Source organism: Kogia breviceps, chromosome 20 (genome assembly GCF_026419965.1).
Source record: "Kogia breviceps isolate mKogBre1 chromosome 20, mKogBre1 haplotype 1, whole genome shotgun sequence".
NCBI classification, from domain to species: domain Eukaryota; kingdom Metazoa; phylum Chordata; class Mammalia; order Artiodactyla; family Physeteridae; genus Kogia; species Kogia breviceps.
The window spans coordinates 30710762-30722373 of record NC_081329.1 but is presented as its reverse complement, the minus strand read 5'-3'; the positions used below and the strand labels follow the sequence as shown (position 1 = coordinate 30722373).

At 44.8% G+C, this 11612-nt stretch overlaps 1 protein-coding gene across 12 annotated transcripts in view; it reads left to right on the top strand.

Annotated features, from left to right (window-relative positions):
- INTS10 (integrator complex subunit 10) overlaps positions 1 to 11612 on the top strand; it is a 39322-nt gene that overhangs the window by 1050 nt on the left and 26660 nt on the right. For 6 of the 12 annotated variants that reach the window (XR_010838459.1, XR_010838457.1, XR_010838460.1 and 3 more), the window contains exons 2-9: positions 127 to 194; positions 1383 to 1486; positions 3325 to 3464; positions 5570 to 5651; positions 6150 to 6290; positions 6950 to 7121; positions 7586 to 7755; positions 8538 to 8671. Coding sequence is in view for 8 of the 12 variants with exons in the window: in XM_059049120.2 (XP_058905103.1) it covers positions 127 to 194; positions 1383 to 1486; positions 3325 to 3464; positions 5570 to 5651; positions 6150 to 6290; positions 6950 to 7121; positions 7586 to 7755; positions 8538 to 8671 (1011 nt within the window). In the remaining 4 variants the exon portion in view is untranslated. The remainder of the gene's footprint in view (positions 1 to 126; positions 195 to 1382; positions 1487 to 3324; positions 3465 to 5569; positions 5652 to 6149; positions 6291 to 6949; positions 7122 to 7585; positions 7756 to 8537; positions 8672 to 11612) is intronic. The other 6 variants (XM_067022520.1, XM_067022524.1, XM_067022521.1 and 3 more) reach the window with 3 other exon arrangements.

Sequence of the window (11612 nt, the reverse complement as noted above, 5' to 3'; positions counted from 1 at the left end):
GGGCCGTGCGGCGCGAGCCCTGAGGCTCCGTCAGCGAGTGATGCCCGACCCTGGGACCTCCGGGGCGGTGGGGTGAGCCGGGCCGGCCGGGCGGAGGGCCTGACGCGGCCCCGGCCCGTGTTGCAGTATGAGATGTACACCATCGAGCGGAACGCGGAGCGGACGGCCACCGCCGGGAGGCTGCTCTACGACATGTGAGTGGGGACGCCGCCCGCCCCTCTCGGGAGGTTTCCGTTCTGTCTGTGGCAGAGGGAGTTGGGGGAAGGTCCTCAAGTTCATCTGCGTGTCCGGCACCTAAAGCTTAACTTGGTCGTGGGTCTAGGCCTTCCGTTAACTGCGGGGAAGTCTTCTTAGGTTTTATTCTTGTTAAAGCTCTTCCATTCAATCATTTATTTTACTTTGGGAATAACGTAATACAGGCTCCTGGCAGAAGTTGCGACGGTACTGAAGTGTAGAGAATAATCAGTGAAAGTCCCTCCCAACTTCGGCCCGAATTCAGGGGTGTGTGTGTCAGTGTGCATGTACGCCCAGGACGCATCAGTAGGTTCTGGGGGAGGAGTTGGCAGCGGTGAGCGCCTACGGCTTACCCACTGTGATGGGGCGCTTTCCAGGCCAGCACGTAGGGATCTACTTGGTTCTTTCTCCTGTCTGCATAGCGTTTCAGCTCTCTTTTCTCGGCGGACATTTAGGTAGTTTCCAGTTGTCTGAAATTATATTCAGAGTGTCAGAAAGCAGTTTTGTACTCACATTTGGGTGTTTTTCTATAGAGTAGATTCTTAGACGTAGGTTTTCCTAGTCGAAGGGTATGCGCATTTTAAATTTCGATGCACTGTCAGATTACTCTCCAAAAAGTACTGTTTGTTCAGTTTACATCTCCACTGACCCTGTGTGAGTGCCTCTTTTCCCACACCTTCGCCAGCATTGGATATTATCAGTCTTTCTCTCAGCTGTCAATTTTTGCCGGTGCCGTAGGAGAAAGCAATATCTTGCTATTTTTTTAAGATTTGTGTTTGTTGTATTACTAAAAAGACTGAGTATCTTTTCAAATATTTGGCTGTTTGTATTTTTTCTGTGATTTGCCTTTGCCCATTTTTTTCTTTGGGGAGTTTTTTGTTTTTTTTTTTTTTCTTGTTTGCCGTTCAGGAGTGTTTTGCATGTTATGGTCACTTGTCTTTTCACTTATTAAAAAAAACTAAAGACTTTTGTGAGTACCCTCATTTTTCTTAGTTTTTATATCTTTATTTCGGTTTGTTTTGGTACATCTCTGTATTCACTTGGAATATAGTAAAATGTGTTTCTCTCTGATGGTAGCGTTTTACTTTCTTTTTTGGATACAATTTAGAATCTGACATTTTAATTTAATGCATTCATTTTAAAAATAGGTTTGTGAATTTCCCAGATCAGCCCGTGGTGTGGAGAGAAATCAGCATTATTACATCAGCATTAAGAAACGATTCACAGGATAAACAAACCCAGTTTTTAAGAAGTAAGAATGAAGTGATAACTTAATGGTGTATAAATTACTACTTCTATAAGTCAGAAAGAGAAATACAAATACCGTATGCTAATGCATGTATATGGAATCTAAAAAAATGGTTCTGATGAACCTAGTGGCAGGGCAGGAATAAAGACACAGGCGTAGAGAACAGACTTGAGGACACAGGGGTGGAAAGGGGAAGATGAACAAAGTGAGAGAGTAGCACTGACATATATGCACTACCGAATGTAAAATAGCTAGCTAGTGGGAAGCTGCTACACAGCACAGGGAGATCAGCTTTGTGACCACCTAGAGGGGTGGGATAGGGAGGGTGGGAGGGAGAAGCAAGAGGGAGGGGATACGGGGATATATGTATACATATAGCTGATTCACTTTGTTGTACAGCAGAAACTAACACAACATTGTAAAGCGGTTATACTCCAATAAAGATGTAAAAAATAAAATTACCAACATCGATAAATAGCTGAGGTATTAAAGCTATCATTAAGAAATCAGAGATAAGATATAATAATGTGTTTTATGCTACATACTCTAGCAATATACATAATTTATGATAAAATTAGAAGCAAAAATGTAAAAGAAGATAATTCATCTAATTTTTATAAAATGTCTGTATGAGATTAAAAGTAATTGTATTTTGGAAGTTTTGCCTACTTGGGTAAAAATACTAGCAATTATTTCACCATAGTAAAAGTGACTCACAACTGTGAACCTGATAAGATGCAGTTTTATTGAGCTGTTAATTTTAAAAATAATGATTTTCTGAAAAACAAATATCTAGAAAGTGGTCATTCTTTTCACTGTTATTAGAACATAATGATGATGCTATCTCATATAATACAGTTGTAGATATGCCAAAATATTTCCAAGTAGAATTATATTATAATAAAAAACATATAATTTTTTAAAATATATTTTTAAAATTTGCTGTACGCGGGCCTCTCACTGCCGTGGCCTCTCCCGTTGCGGAGCACAGGCTCCGGACGCGCAGGCTCAGCGGCCATGGCTCACGGGCCCAGCCGCTCCGCGGCACGTGGGATCTTCCCGGACCGGGGCACGAACCTGCGTCCCCTGCATCGGCAGGCAGACTTTCAACCACTGTGCCACCAGGGAAGCCCCAAAAACATATAATTCTTTTTAAAAAATTACTACTTCTGGAACACCAAGTTCTGTGTAGTAATTTCACAAAAAAGTCACATCTGTGGTATTGGTACCCATATGTGTGTTTTGTTCTTGGCAACTGAAGCCTGTACAAATGATGTCACTTGATCCCTTGAGCATATGCTTAGAACCCTTTAAACTTCCTTAAAGGATGTGGATTTATCAGTTAGCCTGGGAAACTGGATATATTTTAACAAGTTCTACAGTAATCATAAACCATCTGTAGATTAGACAGATCTCCACAGAACAAGAGAGAAACTTTTAGTAATTTATGACCTTTCTCATTAACCTTCACTCTGTGTTGGTTGCTCTAGCCAATCCAGTATTGCAGATTTTGTGTAAAAAAGAAAGTAGGTTGTTTAGGTCATTTCAACGTAAGTGAGTGCTTTTAGATCTCAGCAGCCAGCACTGCTGTGACCCTTCCCAGACATGATTCTTCTCTTCTAGATCCAGTAAGGCCTCCAAAGGTTTTATCGTCATTCAGCAAATATCTTATGCCCAATAATATCTGACCCCAAAGGCTTCCAGGTTGTAGGTGAACTCCAACAATAGTGATGCTTCACTTAGGATACACCATTCTGTACCTGATGATGCCTTACTTCCACTTTTGCTTCCGTATTTTCTTTCTGAAAGAAACTTTTAAAAGTGAAATGTGTCATATACAGGTTTATTTGAAACCCTTCCTGGTCGGGTCCAGTGTGAAATGTTACTAAAGGTTACGGAACAATGCTTCAACACGTTGGAACGATCAGAAATGTTGCTTCTGCTTTTGAGACGATTCCCTGAAACGGTGGTACAGCATGGGGTAAGAGTTGATCCTTTCCTTTTTCATAAAAGAGAATAAAATTGATCAGTGGACTCACGAATATGTTTTAAGAGCTACCGTGTGTTATTATTCTAAAGTAGATTATTCTAATTCTGAGGAGTACCAGATAAGATTGAACTCAAATCAAGGAATCTTTGTCCGTAAAGCTAAAAGGATGTCACTGTTGCCAAAGTCTATGAATATCCAGTAGAAGTTGTGTTACCAGTATGAGGAAACAGTCGCCAAGCCTTGACAGTGCTACTTATCTTCAATTTGTAAAGTACAGTAAAGTTTTAAAACATGATCTGTTTCATTGTATTGAACAATGTGTTTGAATTTAAAGGAGAGCCGTAGTTTGTATTCTTAACGTTTTTCACATGATTTTGCCATACGGTCACTGTTTTCCCTGTACTCTGCCCTTTCCTCATATCTCTAATTATTATTGAGTGCTACTGGCAGGCACTGGTCGGTGTTCAGGAGGTCCTTCTATACTCCTTAGATCCGTTGAGGTAGATAGCACCCTACTTTACATATAGGTTAGTCACTTCCCGTAGCCAGTAACGGAGAGGTGGGATTCAAATCTTTAACTTTCTTAATTCAACCTCTTTGGCTTATTCTTTCTGGCTGCTGGCCCCAGTTCACCTTCTCTATACGTCCGTATATTAGTTTCAAGGACCGCCGTAACAAAATATCAGAAACTGGGTGCCTTAAAACAACAAAAGTATATTCTCTCGCAATTCTGGAAGCTCGAAGCCCAAAAGCAAAGTATGGGCGGGGCCGTGCTCCCCGTGAAGGCTCTGGGGAGGACTCCTGCTCACCTTATCCTGGCTTCTGGGGCACCAGCGACCCTTGTCATTCTTTGGCTTGCAGCTTCATCACTCAGTTTCTGCCTCTGTTGTCACGTGGCCTTCTTTGTGGTCTGTGTCCCTGTGGCTTTACATGACCTTCTTACAAAGATACCAGTCATTGGATTTATGACCCGCCCTGATCCAGTATGACTTCTACGAAGACCTTTTTTTTTTTTTTGGCTGCATTGCGTCTTTGTTGCTGCATGTGGGCTTTCTCTAGTTGCAGTATGCGGGCTTCTCGTTGCTGCTCACAGGCTTTCTCTAGTTGCGGCGAGCGGGGGCTACTCTTCGTTGCGGTGCGTGGGATTCTCACTGCGGTGGCTTCTCTTGTCGCGGAGCACAGGCTCTAGGCATGTGGGCTTCAGTAGTTGTAGCACGCGGGCTCTGTAGTTGTGGCTCGCGGGCTCTAGAGCGCAGCCTCAGTAGTTGTGGCGCACGGGCTTAGTTGCTCGGCGGCATGTGGGATCTTCCCAGCCCAGGGCTCGAACCCGTGTCCCCTGAATTGGCAGGTGGATTCTTAAGCACTGCACCACCAGGGAAGTCCCACGAAGGCCTTTTTTTATAAGATAAAAAATGTATGAGGTCACATTCTGAGGTTCTGAGTGGACGTGAATTTTGGGGGGATGCTGTTCAACCCGGTGTCCTCCCTGATCATTACTCTGACTTTTAACTTCCTGTCTCATGTAATTGTTTACATGGTTCCCCTCTCCCCCCACCCCATGCATCCCCAAGGGGTTGCAAGGAAGATGATGCAGGTGTTGGTGGATTTGGAGAAGCCAGCTTTCTACTAGGCTAGGGCATCAGTAATGGGAAGGTGGCCTTCTCAAACAGTTGTGTCCGACCTAGTCCAGGCTGTATGACTCACTACTCCCAGCAACTCTTGAAAATGTTAAGTTTTGTCTACATAATGCATCTTGATGTAGAGAATAAAGTTAGTTTTTACATTTCGTAGAAAAATCCTACATCTCTATTATCAAACTAGCTCCAGTGCTTCCATTAAGTTTCTTAGACATTTTAATTTTACTAGTTCAGGGGAGAATAACCAAGACAGAGTGGTCTGTGGTCAGGTGAATGTGGGGTTCCCTTCTGGGTGGTGTTGCTGATGCATTCTTCTGTTTTCTAGTCTTGAAAATGATAATATTCGTTTCTTGGGTAAGTTTGAATATACAAACTATGTGGTAAATCAAATATGGTGTTTATTCATGTAATTCTGACATCTGAAACTTAACACAAATGATTAATTGTATTTTGAAACAGGTTGGCCTTGGGGAGGCACTGTTGGAGGCTGAAACTATTGAAGAGCAAGAATCTCCTGTTAACTGCTTTAGAAAATTATTTGGTGAGAACAATTACATTTTGTATTCATTCCTTATGCTAAGTAGAATATGCTGGGGGTAAGTGTCATTTCAGAAATCAGGTCATCTGTGGAAAGCAAAGGAACTCTTTGTATTATGGGATTTAAATCCGTGTTTATTTTTTCAGTTCAGAAAGCATTTTAAACAACTCCTAAATTTTTATTATGTAATAGTTGATACCCCTGAAAGAATATGTGTTACCATGTATTTGAGTGTGAAGCGTACTAATAAACAAACACCTGAATTTCCACCCAAACGTCACTCATAACGTGGAATCTGCCTGTGTGTTTACTTGCTGACTCCATCCACTCGTGTCCCTCTGCACTGCAGTTTTTAAATAAATGTGCCATAAGAGGTTTCTTTTTGGCCTGTCTATTTTAGGTACTACATTAAGTGAACTCTAAAATAAATGTTGTTTTTGCCGGAACCCTAGAGTAGACAAACAGCTTAATTGGTTTTTCCTCATTTTCCCTCTTCAACAGTGTGTGATGTCCTTCCTCTAATAATTAACAACCACGATCTTCGGTTGCCCGCCAATTTGTTGTATAAGTACTTGAACAAAGCAGCTGAATTTTATATCAATTATGTCACTAGGTCTACTCAGATAGAGAGTCAGCATCAAGGTAAGTGGGAATAACCTGCAGTTTATTTTACTGTATTTTTTATTTTGTAACATTTCAAGCTCAGAAGTCCCTCAACATTCTGATTATTCTCCTCTGGATACATACCAGTTTGATAGTCTTGCTAAAAGATGGTTCCTTAGAAAAAACACTACAGTTAAGAGATGAGACTTTTCTGGAACCAGTTTTACCCCTCGATTGAAACAGTGAACCTGCCGAACTGTAAGGTTAGCGTCATACGTTCACTGCAGCTCAAAGGTCCCTTCCTGCTCTACCAGGGGCCAGTGGTGGGTCTTTGAATAAAACACATAGCATGTTGAGCTTCTGTGTTCTTGCCTCCTGCGTGGGGAGTTAGACGTTTTTTTTCTCTATAAAAGTACCGCATAAATAGTAAGTAGTCGGGGCTTCCCTGGTGGCGCAGTGGTTGAGAATCCGCCTGCCGATGCAGGAGACACGGGTTCGTGCCCTGGTCCGGGAAGATCCCACATGCCGTGGAGCAACTAAGCCCGTGAGCCATGGCTGCTAGGCCTGCGCGTCCGGAGCCTGTGCTCCGCAACGGGAGAGGCCACAACAGTGAGAGGCCCGCATACCGCAAAAAAAAAAAAAAAAAAAATAGTAAGTAGTCATGGTGATTGTAAACTACTTTTTTTTTCACATCTCAGGTGCCCAAGAAACATCTGACTTAATGTCACCGAGCAAACGTAGCTCTCAGAAGTACATAATAGAGGGGCTGACCGAAAAATCATCCCAAATCGTGGACCCTTGGGAGAGGTTGTTTAAGATTCTGAACGTGGTTGGAATGAGGTGTGACTGGCAGACGGATAAAGGAAGACGGTACGAGACTGTCCGTTTCTAAGACTGCACAACACATCCTCTGATGGCGCGCTCTCTATGCAACAAAATACCTTTTCCTAAAAGCACGTAATGTATAGGTGCACCTCTGTCTGGGCCAATTCGGTAACACTCAGTATGTATGCAGAAGGGTGTGTGGTTTTTCACTTTATTAAAAGATTCCCAGCGGAAGTGTGAGCACGTAAGATGATGCTGAGCTTGAAGCACTCCTTGGTGTTTAGAGGAAAGAGAAGCTACTTGGCCTGTCTGTGTCATGAACTCTTGGCCTGTGGCTGCTCTAATTCAGAGGAGGAATTGGCATCCGTGTGCAGACAGTGAAGAATAATTTTACGTGCCTAGAGCCACGCGTGGTAGTTGTAATGGTTCTGTCGGGGCTTTTCTCTGGTAGACCTTTTGCTGACAAGCCCAGAGTAATTAAATCATTTTTATTGTCCTTCACCTTTCAGAAGCTATGGTGAGATTTTGCATAGGATGAAGGATCTCTGCAGATACATGAACAACTTTGATAACGAAGCTCATGCAAAATACAAAAACCAAGTGGTTTATTCCACCATGTTGGTCTTCTTTAAGAATGCATTTCAGTATGTCAACAGCATACAGCCGTCTCTATTCCAAGGTTGGTTTAAGAATTTTTAGAGTGTCTCGGAATACTGGCCTCATTGGGGGTGGTGAGGAAGATGAAAATGCTTACCTTAACATTGTTCTTGGATCCAAATAATTGCGGGGGGATGCCAGAGCTTTCATTAGTTGTCGATTTTTATGTAAGTAAGTTTTCATTAAAAACTTATATATCAAAGGATGTAGTGGTACTGTGAAACTAAATACAGATATTGAATGCCTCTGTTTTAAAAAAGCAGCAGATGTAGTTAAGTACTGAAGTGGATTTGACAAAGACTTCTCAATCGACAACGATTTTTAAAATAACATGTATGCATATAAATTCTAGAGAATGTGAAAAACAGGAAAACTACAGGGTGAAATCACCCACAATACTTCCAGTATAACGCAGCTCTCATTTTTGTGTATTGACTATAGTGTTTCATATAGTTAGGTTTGTTTGGAATTTATAACAATAATGTATGTGTGACTTGGTAGTTTTTCTTTTTTTGGTAATTTTATGCTTCGTGTTCATTGTAAAAAATTGATAGATAACATAAGAACAAATACAAAGAGGGAACTTTCCCTTGTCCATCACTGAGAAAGAACCTTTATTAACAATTTGGTTTATATCTGTACAGTTTTTCGTTTCTGTATACGTATATGTATACTTATTTGTTTACCCAATTGGAATGATACTCAACGTATTTTCACACGATGGTTGAGTAAATTTCCACCTGATATTAAGTACTGTTTTCCGTGCTGCATTTTTAAGTGTTGGTGTTTTCCCTCCATCCACAGGTCCTAATGCCCCTAGCCAAGTTCCACTGGTTCTTCTGGAGGACATATCAAATGTATACGGTGATGTAGAAATTGATCGCAATAAGCACATACATAAAAAGAGGAAACTAGCTGAGGGAAGAGAAAAAACCATGGTAATTCTTTCAGATATAATTGTTAACAGATTATATGTTTATGGTTTGCTAGAAATGAATCTTTGTAAAACACGGCTCTGGAGCTAAATTGATAAAGCTTAGGTCTTTTAATGATAAAATATAATTACTATATAAATCAGTGGTTCTCAGCTAGAGGCGATTTTGCCCCCTGGGTTATTTGACAGTGTCCGAGGACATTTTTGATGGTCATGGCTCAGTGGGGAGGGGTTACTGTTAGTATCTAGTGAATGGAGGCCAGGGTCGCTGTTAGACATGCTCCTGTGCACAAGGAGAGCCCCCCAGCAAAGTAATCCATCCCCAAAGGCCTCTAGTGCTGAGGCTGAGGAACCCTGATATAAGTCGTTCATACCTGTTTGACTTAGAGCCATCGATTAAATTTAAAAGGCAAAACCAAATAAACTACCTTGGACATGTAGAGCGGGGTGCCGAGGGGCGCTGGCCGCAGAACGGGGAGTTCTTAGGCCATCGGGGTAGGAAGTCATTACCCGAGGGGAGATGTTGGAAAGGTCCCACGAAGGAGGTTGGCATTTGACGCCAGCCTTGTAGGGTTTTGTTGTTTGGAATTGGGAGGTAGATTTTGTTGAGAGGGGGCAGCTCGCACAGAGATGCAGGAAACCAGAGAGAGTGAACCATCAGCCTTCTGGTCCGGCCTGCTGGCAAGCCAGTGCCCAACGCTGATTTTCGAACTCTTTGTAAGCAGAGGAATCCTTTCTTTCAGGGAACCCTTTTATGGAGGCCCCTCCTGCAGTGTGACAGCGGGGTGCTCTCGGTCAGGGCTCAGCAAACTTTGTCCTGTGAAACGCCGGGTGGTGAACGTTTCAAGCTTTGCAGGCCCTGCGTCTCCATTGCAGATACTCAGCTCTGCTGCTGAAGTGCAGAAATAGCCACAGACAGTGGGAGACGGCAGGGTTTGTCCCGCAGGGCATAGCGTGCCAGCCCCTCCTCTGGTGGAAGTGCGAGGGCAGTCGGGAGCCTCACCCACCTTCTGTCCCCTCTTCTTTCCGCCTTTCAGTCTCTTACCTGCTCTTCTTCAGCCCTTGGGTAACATTTAACGAGACCCTGGCTTGATGAGAGACAGGTCTGAAAATCAGTTTAATCTGATGTCTCCAAGGTTTTGGAGTATGAAATGGTTTGGAGTGGGAAGACGTGGCCCATTCTGAATGTGCGTGGAAGGGTATTAACCCTTCTGAAAAACTCGTTTGTTTCCTTCCACAGAAGAATGCTCAACTTGTTTTGAAGCCCAACCCTGAGCCCCAGGCTGAGATCTCTGTGCTAACCAGGCTTTCCCAGAGGCCCTCCGTCTGCTCTTTCGTTCTTTCCTGACATTCCCAGGCGGGGTAACTCTTGTTAGCTCTCCCTTCTGCTTTCCGAGGGTGTGTGGTTTCACAGTTAGACCACAGACACCTCTCCCACCCTTGTAGGTGGTAGGTTGTGTGTTCCTAGTCTTAATGAAAAGCAGTGGCCTGTCATTCAGTGTATGTAGCATAGCTGCAGTCGCGTTTCTCTGCGCCCCTCCCGCCTCCCCCTGTCCGGGCGCCGCGGCCTCCGCCCTGGCTCTCCCGGCGTCACCCTCGCTCCCCGCTCGCCCTCTTGCTCCCCGCAGCCTCTCCTCTACCCAGCAGCTTAGTGACCTTTTTGCAGTGTGAGTCAGACACGGCTTCTGCCTCCGACAGCTCCCCATCACTCTGAGAGTAAAACCCAGACTCTTTGCTTTGGCTTCAGAGCACTGAGCCGCCCTTGGCAGGCGCTGCACACACACTGGCTGCCCGGCCCCCGGCGCGGCTCACAGCCACGCTCTGCGGCTGAGTGCCCTTCTGTGCCTGGCTGGGTGCCGTCGGTCCGTGCTCAGCCCAGAGCTGAGCTCTCTCCCGGAGGCTGCCTCCAAATGGCCATCAGTTTTCTCTTTTCATTACTGTATCTTAATTCTGCACAGCCCTTATTGCTCTTTGTTTTTCATTCTTTCTTGGCTGGTTGGTTTGCTGTCCGTGTCCCTTCACCAGAGTACAAGCTCCACGGGGCCAGTGACGGTGTCTGGGCATCCATTAGAACGGTGCCTGCGCCCCAGCAGGCCTTCGGTGAGCTCTGGTGCACAAGGGGATTCGCACATGCCCTCCCGGGTGTGGGTCCGGGCAGTGGTACAGCTGTTTAGCCGCTGGCCCGTCCGTTCCTCCTTCCATCCTTCACGCGTCGTGTGCCGTCTGGCAGCCTCTGCTCTCATGCTCCGGCCCTCCAGGCAGTCTGGGGTCTCCGTCCCACTGTCTGCCCCACCCAATGCAGGTCCAGCCAGGTCTCTTTGTCCCATTGCGGCACGGGACATACCTGGTGGCCCGTGAGCTCAGCTCACAGACCTGTCTTGTGTTACTCGTAGTGTTTTGTTTTGTTTTGTCTTTACTAACCTAGCGCCTAAAACTCGGAAGCTTTGGCTCACAACCCAGATGTCAGACTGCCCTTTAATAATTGGAGTCTCTGACGATGCTGACCCCTTGTGCAGGCCCACCCTGGACAGTCTCCACGCGGCCTAAGTGCCTGCTCACGTGACCGGCCACGCAGCTGGAGCCGGGGGCAGTTTTCCCTGCGGGCAGGGTGTTCCCACCACATACGCTCCTGTACCTTCCCTGAGGTCAGGACTCCTGCTTCAGAGCACCCCGCAGGGCCTCAGAGTGCATTTCTGTATTTGGAAATCAGATTCTCTAAATTTTACAGACTGTTTGGAACTCCACACTATCCCCACCACATCTGAGGCCCTTCTGGAAACTCCTGATCTCATTTCGAGGCAGGAATGAGTTCCATGAGTTGCCACGGTGATGCACACACCATTCCTGTTATTGTATCTCACTAGATGGCCCACGTGTGGCCCACATGTGGCCCCGAGGAGCTAGCGTGCCTGACAGATGGGTTTTGGTCTTGAAAGGGATTGGGG